The sequence below is a fragment of the Juglans microcarpa x Juglans regia genome, chromosome 2D, assembly GCF_004785595.1.
Source record: "Juglans microcarpa x Juglans regia isolate MS1-56 chromosome 2D, Jm3101_v1.0, whole genome shotgun sequence".
NCBI classification, from domain to species: Eukaryota; Viridiplantae; Streptophyta; class Magnoliopsida; order Fagales; family Juglandaceae; genus Juglans; species Juglans microcarpa x Juglans regia.
Window position 1 is genome coordinate 9,822,220 of NC_054596.1, and position 17,183 is coordinate 9,839,402.

General features: G+C 33.4%; 1 protein-coding gene across 1 annotated transcript; it reads right to left on the reverse strand.

The window, feature by feature from the left end:
• Window positions 1-1,473: 1,473 nt before the first annotated feature.
• On the reverse strand, window positions 1,474-7,413 carry LOC121250696 (pectin acetylesterase 9). The gene is made up of 13 exons (XM_041149881.1): window positions 6,939-7,413; window positions 6,720-6,802; window positions 5,693-5,822; window positions 4,630-4,709; window positions 4,384-4,470; window positions 3,744-3,868; window positions 3,579-3,639; window positions 3,407-3,463; window positions 3,236-3,313; window positions 3,031-3,136; window positions 2,741-2,889; window positions 1,975-2,085; window positions 1,474-1,877 (listed from the first exon to the last, which is right to left on the reverse strand). Exons 1-12 carry the CDS (start codon window positions 7,066-7,068, stop codon window positions 1,981-1,983), a joined length of 1,191 nt encoding a protein of 396 aa, XP_041005815.1. The 5' UTR covers window positions 7,069-7,413; the 3' UTR covers window positions 1,474-1,877; window positions 1,975-1,980.
• Between the last annotated feature and the right edge of the window lie 9,770 nt (window positions 7,414-17,183).

The following is a 17,183-nucleotide window of genomic DNA, read 5'->3' on the forward strand; positions in this document are numbered from 1 at the left end:
AAAGAAACAAATTCTAAGTATCTTTCATTTCCTAGCAATCCCCAACAAACCGAAACAACAACATCAATAAAGGTACTTCATCAGCAAATTTTACCCTCGCAGACTTGTAGATATGCCAAAATCAACAAACAATATGCCAAAACAGAAATGGTAGAGAATCAATACGCAATCAAATACCAAGCAAATCCGTGGATACACCAAGCAAATACCAAGCAAATATCAAAACAGAGAATCAATGACAGATGAAATCACAAATTTCAGATCATGGAACCCAATCAAATACCAAGCAAATCTGTGGATACACCATAAATCCACCATACCATTTTATCGTCAAAAGAAAAAAAAAATTAACAAAGCATTTACCCAAATCGCACAACTAGATTTCTAGTGGTAGATGTTGTATAGGGTAGAGTGAAGCCGATTCGTGGGTAGTGCCTTCTGGACGATTTGTGGAGCCAGCCGAGAATGCGACCGCTAGAGAGAAGGGGACACTGCAGGCTGGGGAAGAATGGGGCAGAAGGAAAATCTCTTGCGGGTTAAAGAAGAAAGGGTTGCGGGTTGAATAAAAAATGGGTGAAGACAGAATACACAGAGGAGAGAGAGAAGATCGAGGAAGAGAAAATAACTGTTGAAGACGACGACTTTTGGCTAGAGAATGCGACCGCTAGAGAGAAGGCGACGTTGCGGGCTGGGGAAGAATAGGGCTGGAGGAAAATCTCTTGCAGAGATGAAAGGAGCGAAGACAGTTTCGAGAAAAAGAAAAAAAAATAGATGAAACGAGGGTTTTGGAAAATGGCTAGGCTATTGCCAATGCTCTTAGATACCATGATGTATGACTAAAATTTCAGAATTTGGAGGAAAACGAGTATTTTTGTAGTTAAATCCTATAGAAGTTAAAATCAAGATGAGAAAAAAAGTCTATTATGCAGCCTGGGCATAACCGCTTTCTATGCCGCCTAGTACAATTTGTACTTTTTTTTATTACATTTTTTAAAAATATTTTTTAAACATGTTTAAATATTCTAAAAAAAAAAATCAATACACTAATAGCTACTTCCTTAACTATTAAATAAATAAATATATGAGCGATCCAAATGAGAGGACAGAATGATGAGGCATACTAGCATTTATATATATATATATATATATATATATGAATTTCACTAATCGAAATGAATTGTTCCCGACCATTTATTATTAAGTTCTCTTAAACATATATTAAGAATAGGAACTTGGTTTTGGCCTTTTTGATTTGAGACATGACAAATATCTGTAGAGATTAATGATTTTTTATTGTTTTCTCTCACGAAAATGTGAAGGAAAATGAATTGAGTATAATCTGAAGACAATGAAGACGAGCACACAACATTGTTTTTTGGGTACGATGTCGTGTTTTTTTTTTTTTTTTTTGGTTATTGGGTCCGTACATTCGTCATTGAAGGCTACAGTCTTACATGCATGCATGCCATGATCAACTAGAAAGAATCATTGCTTAATTATCCAAGTACATTACACTTTCATAGCCTAAATGATACAAAAACCATTATAGAATCACACTGCAATCAGTTGTACAAATTCAATCTTGTATGCAATCTGTCTTTGCCAATAACCAATATAGTCCTTTTAGTTTCTGCGAGTCTGGAGAAGAATCAGTGTATTCTATTGATCAATTGAATGAAAAAAAATGTTTTAACACCTGAAATATTTTCTAGTTTTCTTTTTGTAGAGATGCTATAATCATCATTGTTGTATGAATGGTCCCTCCCCTTGTCCCTTAATATCTTCAAAAGCTACTAACGGCTTCATTTTTGAGAACTAGAGAAGCCTGTGAAAACAACTTTATCATTCCTCCTAACCTTTGAATCTTTATATGGTACCTGAGATATGACTACCAAGGGTCAGATTAATGCAAATGTGACTACCATGCCTCCAAAACAAGGCCATAGAATATATTTGAATTCATAAGGACATCACCTGAAACTACGGTATAAGGTTGTGGCAGGTCCTGTCGCATGGATATGCACAATCAATCTCTTTGGTCACCCTTCTGCTGAAGTACCAATCACCAACCGCTTCTGCAATGGTCTGGCAAACATAATTCTTGATTTTAATAACAATGCAAATAGCTAAGATTCTCTAAGCCTAAAAACCTATGCAATATGGATCCTCAAAATTGTTGTTGCATCAATCAGTTACAAAATATGTTAACTCAAGTGCTGTTGATCATTTCAACTGAACGCATGTAGGCTGTTATGCAATGATAGTGACCAAAGCAACACATACTACTGAACCTTCCTACTTAAAAGAATTCAAATCAGACTGTCGTATCCAAGCCTAATTCAAGAGTAAAAAAGTTGCCTGTTGATTCCATCAGTCCATTCCCCAAATCAGGTTTGAACATGCAGAGGTAGATTTATCACGTAACATTCTTGGATTTTAGCATTCTCCACTTATATGGTTCGATTGGCACACAGTTGTACATGGATTTTATGACAAGTACTTATTGAAGTCGAATGGAAAACAAAACCTTGTTTGTTGATCCACATGCTTGGTAAACAGAACATGGTCTGATCCACTGACTGGATTACACACATTTTTTAGCTTACTTAAGAACAAATTGAGAGTGAGATAAAAACAAGCATCATAAGAGATGAAACTAAATTCCTACAGCGTACAGCGGTTCATATTATAACAGGCACAGTGCAAGTTAAGTATCATTTAAAAAATAAATAAAAGGTACCTTGTTTTGAATTCTCGGTGAGTCATCTCCAAACCATGTGTCTTGTGACTCACTCTGGCAATGAGCAAAGCATGAATTTATGAACATCCCTCCTCTTCTTGAATATTTGAAGAATACTCTCAATGTTAAAAGCATATCACGCCTGAAACCTAAATGCGGAACGCAGGCGGGGGATTCAACAAGTGAGTCAGCAAGAACACTAGTGAAAGTAATATATGCAATGCCTGAAGATTTGATGCTACTTAACCATGTATGTATTATAATTGTCAAAGTGTGAATTGGAGAATAACCTTGCAATGTCTCTATCTGGTTTTCATCACATGCAGCTGGATTCAGCTTGCAATGATTCCAGTGTCCATGCAAATCAGAAGAAGGTGGCACCAATATATGATGAAACTGTAAAAAGTTAAAACTTTTACTCATTGCTCATTATAAATCCACTAGAAGCACAAAACGGATACTAAAATCAATTATGGCAGAAGAATTTTTTTTTACTTGGAATACATCATAAGCCGAGTTCAAGATAAAAAATGGCGTGGTTATGTATTTCAATGCATACTGTGGGAAGAAGCACTGCATGATAACAGGATAGATGTCAGGACCATGCCATTTATAGAAGCCAGGATACGAGAGGCTGAAAATTATGGACTTCTGCAAGGACCATACCAGATAAGGCAATTTGAGGGAACTAGTGCAGTTTTTCTCAAGATTCTGTTCCACCCCCTGTCATAGATGCAGCCACACACACCTCTCATAAGTGATTATATATTAAGAATACAGAAATTATAATCAGAATGGAAATTTATTCTTCTTATCACATATAGAATCACAGTAGTACCTGTAGCGAAACAAGATTTTTGTAGAAGGACCTCATGGTGTAGTTCAAACTTATGTCTCTTCTGTAGAAAAGGATAGGAAAAAAAAATGTAACTTGCGTCCAGTAAAGGATAAAAATAGAAGGCAAGATTGCAGTCTAGCTTGGTTTAACAAAGAGCAAACTTACTTATCAAGAAAAAATCCAGCATCGCTTAAGCACTTCACACTGGCATTCTCTGGTAAGTAATTGGTGAAGTTTTGACAATGCAAAAAGGATGCTAAACCTCCAGCTGAGCAACCTGAAAGCAAAGCCTTTAAAAAAAGGGAGTCAAACCTGGGTCAATTATCATGTTGAGAAATAATCTCATATTGCATGTGAACAAGGTCTTGGGTATGTTTATAAAGAATAAATAATTCTCTCTTATAGAACCGGTTTTATGAGATGAGTTAGGCTCATGAATTTCTTCATGGTATCAGAGTCTGTCATAGGACGAATGGAGGCCCACATTATTTATCCTGGGACAAGGATCAGAAAAAAAAATACTGGCCTGCACGTGAGGAAGGGTGTTGAGGAATAATCTCATATTGCCTGTGGACAAGGTCTTGGACATGTTTATAAGGAATGAACAATCATCTCTTGTAGAACCAATTTTATGAGATAAGTTAAGCATATGAATTTATCCGTATCATATGTCAAGTAATCCGTTGAATAGTCGTTTGAATGTGGATAAACCTCATTGCTGCTCATGTAGGCACATGAAGCTTGCAGAGATAAAGTGATTAGAGTTATGCAACTTAACATAGCAGCAGGAGAAATTTGAGTTTACCTTACGCGCACCCCCCAAACCTTTTGGTAGAAGGTCATGAATGATTGCTTCCCAAATTTTTTGCCCTCTGAAATAAAGCAATGACGTCTGTCATTTGTTTTTCACAAAAAAAGGAGTGAAGTTAATCACTTAATTCAAAACAATGCATGAGCTTTTACAGCAAAGCAACACACACACACACACAAAAAGGAAATTAAGAAGGCTCCATCGTAAAAGTGGGAGGAAATGTTTTATTTCTGGAATTACCCCATTGTCAAACTCGGCATCTCCAGCAAATGAGGCTCCATCGCAATATCTAAGCTTCACACGGTTCCAGTTGTAAAAATCTGGTCCACATTTAGTATATAATGATTATTTCTCTAATCAAGACAAGTGACGGCAATTGTCTTCAAGAGAAATACTAAAATCTAGAGACATATGGGGCTTCAAATGATTTTACAAAGAGGTATTGACAATTTGACACCACCAAAGAATGAAAGAACACAACTAATAGACTGAAAATGGATTAAATACCAGATAGACATGTCCCATAAAATGTGTTTATGAACAGAGACTATCAACGATGTAAACTAATACCTTAGCTTTTCTAAACTGGATCGAGCACAAATACAATATTTTGTACAAAGACAAGATTGTCTTCGTCGTTTTATGTATGTCAACTGTCACGAGTCCACAGACAGCGGACAAAATCTGCAAAGCCTGTTAGGCTGGAGGGGAATTCAGTCTCGAGACAGATGTGGGCAAAATAGCTATTACCCAAGGTGTCATATATTAATTTCGTGAGTGAGACAATAGAGAATGTGACCATGTTCAACATGGACAATCAATGCCAATTGCCATGGAACTTTAGTGGAATTCCCCGATTTATCCTTCTTTTACAAAGATCCAGAGACGCTGGCTTCGCAATCCAAGACACCAGTGTTGAGGACATTTATGTCTGGAAAATTTTAGAAAAAACATCCAGCGTGACATCAGGTAAAGAGGGACATTTATATCAGTGATGCTGGCCCTAACTTGGCTTTACTTATAAAGCAATCAGGGCCGTCAAAGATGCTCATCACGTGAATTGGACAGTTTAAAGCGAACTTCGATGGAGAAATATCAAATATATATATATATATATATATATATTCGTTTCTTACTTTAATGCATACTTTTAGTAAATAATTGATTACACGTAATTGTTATGTATCAGTGGGTTGATAAGAAATTTTTGTTCTTTTTCATCAGGTTAATGTTCCTATTTATTTGATTATCATTCAAATAAGCAAAAAAATTTCGGGACAGACAGAGAAATGAAGCGACATGCCTGGATTAAAAGAAGCGTTGTTACTTAGAATTCCAGAAAAGACTTCAAACTTGGTCATGAGACGCGTTGATCCTCTGCGTGTATTGGCTCTCTCAAAGCACGACGCTAAATCATTGCACCACCCACCACCCTGCAGACAAAAGAGCGTGATCTGTCACTATGAATGAACAATAAAACCCCCCAATAATGGAATGGATGGATGGATACCCTCGCACGGGACCCCTCCTTTAAGTACAATTTCTTCGGATCAAAGCTTCCAACACCCCCCCACCTCTGTATATAGTCCCCCCCACAAACACACGAAAAATCATCTTCGTTTTTGGACAGTGGTGGGGCTCCCAGTCCCAGGCCAGTGTGATGGACACTGGAAGCCACACCGTTAAAAGTAAATAAAAAATAAAAAACCCTTTTGACTTCGGACAGTTAATCATGTTATAATCACACAGATTTGCGTTAACTATATTTTAATCAAAAGCTGGCTAAATTTGTATCCAACTCATTGTTTTCGTAATATGAGTCATGACACCTCTTTTGAAAACTAACGAATCCACGTGCTAATGTTGCTCGTAGCAGTGGTATAATGAGTACGTTGTTTTTGTCCTTTTTGTCCGCACATGTCCCGGCCATGTTCACAAACAGGAACGAAGGGGATTAACGCGTGACATAACTGATATTCCAACACCAAATTCAAGTGGTAACCGATACGGATCGATGCGCACATCGGCAAACCACCTAAATATCGCCAATGGTAAAAAAAAAGGAAAAAAAACTTGCATCTTGGCCGGAGACATGCACAGAACACTAGGCCACACAAAAAGTCTGTCGTCTGTAGTACTTTTTTTGGAAGACCCGTCCAATCATCCAGAACCACCTTCTCTCACTGGATGTCAAGGCAAACCTTTACCAAACCAATTACACAGGATCCAGGCCTACCCTTCCCCACTGCCGAGGTGGCTTTTCTGGACAACAGAACCACGCTTCTTTTTTTTTCTGGTATGATAATGTTTTTGAGCAAAATAAAAATTACCTCGAACTGCAAAAGCCAGTTGTTTGTTCCGGCTCCGAATCCCCTGTGCAGATGATACGCCGGCAAACTCCCATCCAAGCAAACTATTCCACAAATAATATATCCAAGAACAAATATACTCGTTATAAATATTCAAACAAAGACATCGGAAAACCTTTTTAATGGTAGTACTGAATATCTAGAGAACAGATCGAGCGTAAAAGCTTTTGAGTTTCTTACAAGCACCGAGAGCGGAAGCGTTCCGGACAACAGTCATGGGCACGAGGAGCCGCTCCTGCGCGTTAATGCGCAGGGGCACGCTCGTGAGCAGAGCCAACACGACCACAACGAATCCAATATTCAAATTCATCTTTCACGGATTTCTCAGATTCCCATTGAAACTTCGAAAGAATAAATTAGAAAATTAAGTATGAGCAGTACGTATATCTTGGATATATGCGCGCTCCAGGCTTTTATGCAGAGCGCAGTGGAGTAAGTGGGGGAAGTTGAAACGAAGAATCTGTATATATAGAGAGAGATCCAGAGGATAGCCGAGTGTTTGATAGGTGGGAAAGAAGCGTGCTTTTTACGTATGTATATTTCAGAAGAAGAAGATGAAGAGATGATGATGAAATTAATTAGGATAACCTAGCGCTAGCTTGCAGCTTGAAAGCGATTAGCCAATGTGACAATGCGATGGTAAGGTGGTGGCTTGTCTTATTGGAGTAGAGAGGGAGTTTTCAATAAGGAGGCAATATCATGGCCATTAGGGTAGTAGTGGAGCCAAAGTTAAATTTTGGCAAAATTATAACTAGGTTGTTTAAAAATCTTCTACACCAAACTCAATAATTCTATTTTAATTTTAGTCACCCCCTTTCATTGGCCAAATATAGCCAATCCAGATTGCTGGCCAAATAATATTTTGGTCATAAAATAATCTTCATGCTTCTATCTTCATCGCACGATACACCTGGAGAAATAAAACATTGACCATTGTTGTTGTAGTCTCTCAAAGCTTTTTCGGTTCTTTTTTCAAAGATCTCTATTCCACTACAATAAAAATAGACTTTTGTGACTAATTTATTGTAATCAAAAGATTATTCGCAACCAATTTTAATTGTAAATAGTCATTTCGCTAGAATTAACTGATCGCAAATAAGCAGTTTTCTTGTAGTGTTCCTTTTTCCGGTAAGCTTATGCTACTTGATGTTCATTGTCATATCAATTTCTTCCGATTGCATGATTTCAATTTTTAACATTTCAATAAATTAATCAACATTTTCTAATTTTTCTGAATCGTGAAATTAGATCAAGTAGGTTTTGTAGTTTTTATTTTCCTCTACTGTCTACCACTTTTCAGGTTGGCTTTGCATTGAGATTCTCTTGGTTGAAATTTTAGAGTTTGGAGGATCATATATAGTGGAAACGGACTAGATAATCAATATTTTAATAGAATAGATTTGAAGAGTTTGTTATTTGGTGTTGTTGAAAAGTTATTAACTAAATTCATAAAAGTGAAATTTCTAATCAAATTTTAACTAATTTTTTATTGGGCCACTACTAATATTGCTCTTATAAAAACATAAAAGATGGTCGACTTGGATTAGGTTATGGACCAACAGCGCCACCAATGGTGGGTGATGAAGATGATGATACCACTGAAAAAAAAGAATGATTTTAATAATAGATTTGAAAAGTTTGTTATTTGGTATTGTTGAAAAGTGATTAGCTAAATTCATAAAAGTTAATTTTCTAATCAAATTTTAACCAAATTTTTATTAGGCCACTACTAATGCTCTTATAGAGACATAAAAGATGGTCGACTTAGATTAGGCTATGGGACCAACAGCGCCACCAATGGTGGGTGATGAAGATGATGATACCGCTGGAAAAATAATGACTTTAGGAGTGGTTTGGATTTAGAGATGGGTTGAGATTGATTGAGATGGTTTGTGAATAGTAAAATAAAAGTTGAATTATTTATTATATTTTGTGTGAAAATTTAGAAAAATTATTTGGAGATTTGAAAAAGTTAAATTGTTTATTATATTTTGTGTGAGAATTTGAAAAAATTGTAATTATAAAATGAGATGAGTTTTGAATGCAAACAAGGTAAATGAGAGTTTTCCATAATTCTAGATTACTTTTTCTTCAAAATGAATACAAGCTCCATTTAACTTTCAATGTGCATTTGGCCTCATGCGACTTTTCTCCAATAGTTTGTTGACCTGATTATGACACCCTCATTCCGTACCATATTTTACTTGTGAAAATAATACTTACTACCTTCTCGTGTATTTATATATTATGCCTAATAAAATAAAAGTGAAATGAAAGTGTAGTACATTCTTTCATTTCTCAATATAAGAACATGGTGTATTATATAGTGTATAGCTTAAAATTTGTTGACGTGACATTATAATTAGTTTCAACGACTTAAAATATATCATATAAACAAATGTGATTAAAGATGAAACATCCTAAAATTAAAAATATATATATATATATATTTCTCAATTTTAAAAAAGGGATCGTGATAAATTATGTTACTGTAATGTAATATACTCGTTGGTATAATTTAGATGAATCAAGAATAGTTAAAACACATCATCAAAATTTTAATTTAAAATCTACAATTGAAGAAAATGGGCGACTTCAAGTTGAGTGGCATCTACATGTTGTAGAATGATTACCCTGAGATTGTATGTGCTATTTGACAAATTCACAAGAAGACAAAATGATTGTATTTGAGCATATTCAACTTAATTGGGTAGACTAAGGCCGGATAAACATTTTATTTTATTTCATCTCATTATTATAATTTTTTTAAATTTTTATATAAAATATAATAAATAATTCAATTTTTTTAAATTAAAAATAATAATAATATTAAAAAATATTTTATAATAATATTTTATTTAACTTTTAATTTTTATTTCATCTCATCTCACTATTCAATTAGAGAAATTTTTAAAATCCAAAAGAAAAATAATTATTTAAAAAAAGAACTAAATTTTGATAGCACTAGCATCTTGATAGCATTAGCATTATGTAGTGGTGATGTGGGTTGGTGCAGACGTTTGAAGTCCATTATTATTGGATTGTTAATCAACCACTTATAAGTAAGTTGAAACCAGTTTTGGTAGGTCCTGAATTTTGACAACTTGCATGGCCAATCTGTGCGTGACTGGCGGAATTAAGTGCATGCGTGCGTGCCGAACAGTACAGCTACTGTAGTATTTATCGGCTATAAGCCTATATCTACCTAGCACGCACAAATCCATCAAAGAAAAAATAAAAATAAAAATAAAAAATATCTACCTAGCACGCACAACTCCACAAATGGTAAAAAGTCTCGAAAACGTGCGACACCAAAGATACGAATATTAGAGACAAATGAAGGAAATATTAATAATCCATAACTCGCGTTTCTTGACATCAATCGCTAATAAAAAAGCTTATAAGCTTTTTGCTTTATTGTCTCGTGAGTAGGGAGATTATGTCCGAGCTCTATAGTCTCCCTTATAGAGGAGTGATAACGTCATAAAAAAAATTACATAAAAAAAATTATAAATTAAATGATTTATTATATATATTTTATAATAAAAATAATTTTATAATTTAATAAATCATATCAAGACACGTCAGTTTATAAAATTATTTTTATATAATCTATTTATGGCTATAATATTTTCCATCCAACATTGTGTACTTTTTTTAAAAAAATAGTGCTATATTAATCTTATTTATGGGAAGTAATAATGTCTATTATACATATTCATACGTAGACACTATGTTAGTGTGTGAGTATGGTTTCTTATGGTCGGGTCTATCGATGCATCTAAAGATCAGGTCACTACAAATTGCACCTTAGCCGTACAAGTCTCCATTGTGTTGGGGTCTATTGATGGGGTCGGGTCTATTGATGCATTTAAAGATAAGTTGCTACAAACTGCACCTTAGCCGAACAAGTCTCCATCGTGTTGGGGTCTATTGATGGGCTCGGGTCTATTGATGCATCTAAAGATCAAGTCGCTACAAATTGCACGTTAACCGAACAAGTCTCCGGCGCGTTAGGAAATGCTCGAGGAATAAAATGAAATAAAAATTTTCTAAATAATAACGAATTTATTTAAATTATGATGTTTTATTAGATTTTAGAAAACGAAAAAATAAAAAATAAAAATATTATAAATTTAAATATTATTAGGATAATTTTTATTTTGAAATTTTAAAAAAATAATATTATTTTTTATATTTTATTTGAAAGTTTAGAAAATTTATAATTTATAATTAATTATTAGATGAAAAATTTAAAAATTTAAAATTAAAATATATTTATATTTGAGTGATATTTGTTTAAAATAAGATAACTATAATTTTCCAATCATGCTCTTTCTCTTTTTGCAATTAAATTTTGGTCCACCAAGAAAAATTCCGCTTTTAGCAGCCAATGGTCCAATGTAGTCAATAACATTTATCTTCGTCTCTCTCATCAGCTTGTCTCAAGAATAGTCGAGCTGAAAAATATAATTCATTATTAAAATATATAATTTATTTTCATTCTATTTATAAATTGGCATGAAAAATATATTATTCATATTGTTGATATGGATAATTAGCTACTAAAATATATAGTTTTTTAAGAGCACTAGCATCCAGCTCCCTATACATACTTATTCTCTAAATTTTGGCAATTTATTTGAGAGAAACTCTCACTTCCTCCTCCCATTTGATTTCCTATTTTAGGGTTTGAGTTTATGCTTGCTACAATTGTTCCCCATCTATAGAGAACTACTATACATCACATTTCCCATTTTAAATTATTTTCGAGTGTCCCTCTCTCTATTCCCCTCTCACAGCTTTGATGTCTCTCGTGCCTTGAACAATTATTGTCTCTCTCGCACTCTGCAATCCACGGCAGCCCCTTTGCTATTTTTCATAAAATAGGTAAAATTTTCTCGAATAAATAGCACAAAAACCTCACGATTTTGGTTTCATCTCTCACAAACTCGCACACACAGTCCCTGTCTCTCATGCCGTCAGCTTTGAGAGAAATTTTGTTGTCCATTTCATTTCTACTGTACCATTTTGGGTTTTTTTAACTCCATTGTTAAATGTTGAGATTGATCTTGAAAACTCTAGCCCACTAGACCAAAATGGTTTCTATGTATGCTTTTATAGAGTTTCTATAATGGTAATTTTTGTACAAGTTTTGGAAGAAAATTCGTAAAAGCAGTGACCAAATTTTGGTTGTTTGATTTGTATTTTGTGAAATTGATGTGTTAAGCTATTCAATCTAACTTTGCTATTTTAGTGTGTTGCGAATTTGACATGCCCTTTTGTTTTACTGTCAGTGATGAATCCATACAGATTTTGGTTCTTTTTTATTTTTATTTTTTGAGATTTATGTGTTCTGTTATTCAATCTATCTTTGCCATTTCATTGTGCTATGGAGTTGACATGCTGCTTTGTTTCATTAGGGCTGAGCATTCCATACAAACTCACTGCTTGTTTGATTTATGTTTTCTAAAATTTATGCCTCCTTCTGCTATTCAATCTAGCTTTGCCATTTTATTGTGCTTTTCTATTGACATGTTTGTACTTTATTTCACTATCAGTGAGCAACCCACATAGATTCACTGCTTGTTAGATATATGTTTAATGAAATTGTGACCCTTTTGCTATTCAATCTAGCTTTTTCATTTCAGTGTGCCTAGAATTTGACATAGCAAATCCTATGTTTCACTGTCTGTGACCAACCCATACAGATTCACTGCTTCATTTCCTTTTTGTTTTGTGAAACTTATGTCATTAATTGAATTTAGCTTGCCATTTGATTCATATGAAGAATTTCACATGCAACTCTAATGTGCTTTGTTTCAATTTAGCTTGCCATTTAATTGTCGTGTAATTTATTCAAGCTAACTTGCCATTTCACTATATGTCTAATTAAGGATGCTCACTGTAGTAGTTAAAATCAATGAGCTTGCCATTTTGGAGGAATTGCTTTTGAAATTCATGTTTTATTAAATTTCTTGGGTTTATTTAATCTAGCTCTACATGTATGATTCTATCAATATTTTCATATGAAAGTGTTTTCTGTTTGGATATATGTTATGTTTGCTTGTCATGTTTTTCTATGAATAAGTTTTGTAACTTTTTCTATTTCCAGAGTACAAAATCTTGGGCAACCTTGCACTTCGTTTTGGACAATCTAACACTTTGTTTTCTATTTGGGCAACCTAACACTTTCTTTCTATTCTGTTTGGGCAACCTGACACTTTGTTTTACTCTCTCATTCCTGTGTTGGTTGGCTTCACTAGTTGTTGGCTTTCTAGTTCTTGTTGTTGATTCTTTATTTACTTATTCTCACTATCATTACTTTGTTCTTTACAGCTTTAATTATTGACTTCAATGAGGCTGTCGTTGGGGCTGTATGTGTAGTTAGACTGTGATAATGGTTAGGCTGTAGTTAGGCTATGATGATGGTTAAATTGAATATGATAAATGTGTAAAGTCACAACTTTTGTGAATGGGGCGAGCTCGATTTGGTAAGGTAACCCAAATGGTCATTTTTTGTGAAACTTTCACAAAGGTAACCGTTTTGCAGCTATTCAAGCTTGTGTTACGTGTTTACCTATTTAGGAATGTCGGTTGTATTGCTTTGTCATTGCTTTTTGGTTTGTTATTAAGATAAGTTGGTTGAATTACTTTGTCATTTTCTTTGTTTTGTTATTTGCTTGGTTGGATTATTTACTTCTGTGAAATATCATAATTGTGATATATCCATGCTGTGATATTTTGGAAAAGTTTTTAACAATTTAGAGATGTTAAACTTGGAGATGTGATATATCCATGTTGTGATATATTGTTATTGCTCTACATGTTTTGTGAAACTCGGATGTGTGATATTTATGCTTGATTGTATTATTTACTATTTTTTTAGAGAAATTTGTTGTGATGTGATACCATTCTCGTTTGTGATAGAAAATGTATATTTTCCTTGGATGCTTTTCTCGTTTGGTATGGTTTTAGTTATGTATCTCCCTCAGCTGTGATGATAACAAAGTTGAGTGGGAACACGAGAAATTTGTAACATGCTCCATGGTAAGGGAACTCGGACGACCAATCACAAAAGCAACCGATTGTTGCAGCCATCCGGGCATGTTGCTTGTTCTTATACCATTAATTTCATAAGCCACTTTCTATGGGTTAATGATTTGGGTATGTTTGGGGATATTGCAAGATAAAGTTAAGCGTTGACAATAGAAATGGGCAAAAACTCTATGGCAAGGTAACTCGAATGACCAATGAATATTGATAGCCAATTGTTGTAGTCATTGAGGACATTGTTGCCTAATCAAGATTTTGTGCATTGTAGTAAAAATCTTTCGAATTTAGTTTGTAATAAAGATAAGAACTGTGCTCATTGTTTGTGTACAAACTTGAAGCAAAATAAAAGACTACACTACCCAATACCTGGGTTAAGTAGTAGCACTAGTAATATCTTACGCTTAGCAAACTATCGTCTAAATGAATACCCAGTATGTTATTGTGGTATTAAAGCATATCAAAGAACTACTCATACTGAGGATAATGAGGGGTGTCGGTTTTTCGGTTGCCAAAACTATGAGGTATTTTTTATTTGTTGGTGGTCTTATTTGCTGGTTTGTGTTGATACTGTTGTGTTTACATATTTCAGTATTGGTCAATTGTGCAGGCTTGCAGGTTTTTCTACTGTATAGAAATATCAGCATGTGGCCAAAAGACAATTAACCGATTAAAAACCAAATTTCATAAGATACAAGGATCAATGAACATTCAAACCAGTGGACATCGACTAGAAACATATTCAGAGAGGCGTAAGAGAAAACTGAAGAAAACTAGTTTTATTATAGCAATTTCGATGTCGTGGATATTTCTTTTGGCAAATTATTTTGGAAAATTCTGAGCAATCTTATAGCTTGCTTTGTATTAAACTTTTGGGCTCGATGTATGAGCATTTTCAGTGGTTGTAATTATAATGTAGTTTTATTGTTCACACATTAAATTTGTGTTTTGGAGTTGGTGTGAATGGGCAATAGTAGTACTTGTACATAGAATTGAGAAAATATTATGGATGTATTTTAGCTCTTTTCGTTAACTATTTCAATTATTGAGAATGAATTCACAGTTTATGAAGTGTGTATTTTATCTTAACGTGTGAAAAAATAGATTTATCTATTTATTTCCTTCGAGTGTGCATAAAGTTTAGATCATTTCGATCACTGCTGGATCTGGCAGCAAAATGATAATTTTTTATTTATTTATCCGTTACAAATAAAATAACATTAGAAAATGCCAATATTTATTATTTGTAAAATTGTAATAATTTCAAAATTATTTTTCGTACCGGGATGAAAAATCAGTTTCGTGTTTAAAATTTATGTACAAGATGATATTGCTTAACATAAGAAAAAAGACAAAAGATTGAGTAGTTAAGATTGTAAATGGAAGTGAGAGAAAAACATAATAAAGAGAGTATAGAGAAATATTATTTTAATAGAATAGAGAAAATATAATAAATGAGATGTGAGAGGGTTTTGAAATATTAGATAAATTTAGGATAAAATTTTAGAAATTGTATTTTTTAGCTAAAATTTAAGAAAAATTATAGGAAATTAGATGTGAATGCTCTAAAAGGAAAAAATGATCCCAATTATTGATTGCTTCTATTCGTGCCAAATTTCTAAAACATCAATTGGTGTACAAGCCCTTGCATATCCAGTTCAGAACTGGGCCTGCACAAGCTCTATTGGGCCTAGACAAACTGACCTTTTCTCTTAGAATCTAACATGATACACAAGATATATTTCCTTATAAAAATGTTAAATGACTCTTTAGTTTTATTTCTTTATTTTTACGGTTTATGTATTTTATTTTCTTAATTGTAGAAATGATTACTAGTGAATTTGTTTATTTTTTTAAAATATTTAAATATGTTTAAAAATTGTTTGAAAGGAAAAGAATAAAAAAATTAAATTATAATAATGGTAACTTTGAGGAGATAAAATGATGGAGGTGGGTAACATTACTATTTTTCAATTTGTAAAATAAAAATAATATTAAAAATTTATATTAAAATAGTTTTGTAACTTTATAATATTTTTATCTAATTTTTTAGAGTCGTGCTACATAGAAGTCTCATACCCTACACACCACTTAAATATATGTAATTTTATTTTTTTGAATAGTGTATAAGAGTGTAGAGCTTATATCTAAAATTTTTTAACTTTTTATCTTTAAAAATCTAATAAAATATTTTAAGTGAAATCATTTATTATTTCATTTTCTAAACCCAAACGGAAATATAATGTTGTTTGTTGATGATGCGTAATATGCTAATAGAAGTTGATAGAACTGTAATGATTTGAAACAATTGGAGTCTGGACTCTGGACCACACAACAAATTATAAAACACTGTTCGAGTCCAAAGACTATGACAATTCAAAATAGAAGTTATAGAACTCATTAAGATCATTTGAAATACCTCAATTGCAGGTTTTTCATACTCTTCCTGAAGTCTAGGGTTAGTCCTCCCAAAATCCCCCTCAGCGATCACCTCCCAGAACCCTAGTTTCTCAATTCCAACCCATTCTTCCTTCAGATCTTCAGTTGTACATATTACGTACATGTTTTCTTTAGTTTGTAGACACTAGATATGTAATCGCGCGCATACACCGATTTTATTTATCTATTTTGGAAGTCCTACATGTTGTTTTTTTGGTATCAATGCTCTATTTTGTTATTGAAAAAAGCGGAGAAAGGAATTGAGAAGCTTTACATTTTGGGTCTTATCACTTTGTTTAGATGCTGAGCAAAGTGCAAACAAAATAAAAAAGTTCTACTTTTTTGTCTGTATTAGTTTCATGTTAAAGAATTAGTGAATGTTAAGCTCAAATGTAGTTTTTTAGGAAATAATTGAGAACTTATTTGAATTTCTATTATTTATGGGCCATCAAATGGAAGGTATAAATGTTTGGGCTGGATGTAGTTTAAGACGAGTAGAATTTCTTGTTGCTTAATGTTTTGATTGTTTGGGCTGCTGAGGAAACGTAGGCAAAGGAAAGTAGAAGGCATTGGAGATTAATACATTCCATGCTGAACCAAAAGACACATGTCTAGAATGTATTTAGTGAATTGGCTTTCCACTTCTAAAACGAAGAAGAGAGAGAAAATGGAGGAAAAACTTTTGAAAGTTTTTTTTGAGGAAACATGTTTGGTTGAAATTATAGAAAATGTTTGAGAGTTGTTCTCAGGCAAGTGTTTGAGAGCCATTTTTAATATTTTCTTCTTCACGTTTCATCAAAGAGACGATATAATAGGAAATTCCAAAATGGACTTCTCATTGCATTAGCTTCTCCATTTTTCTCTTTCTTAATTTGTCTATTTTTTTTTATCCATAAGTACTTGCTAGAATGGAATCCCATAGACTCATCACGT

Coding starts and splice junctions, on each gene's coding strand:
- LOC121250696 (XM_041149881.1), bottom strand. CDS start 7,068: ATGAATTTGAATATTGGATTCGTTGTGGTCGTGTTGGCTCTGCTCACG. Junction 4,710..5,692: donor CAACGCTTCTTTTAATCCAG/GCATGTCGCTTC, acceptor AATGTGGACCAG/ATTTTTACAACTGGAACCGT. Junction 4,471..4,629: donor ATGCCGAGTTTGACAATGGG/GTAATTCCAGAA, acceptor AACAAATGACAG/ACGTCATTGCTTTATTTCAG.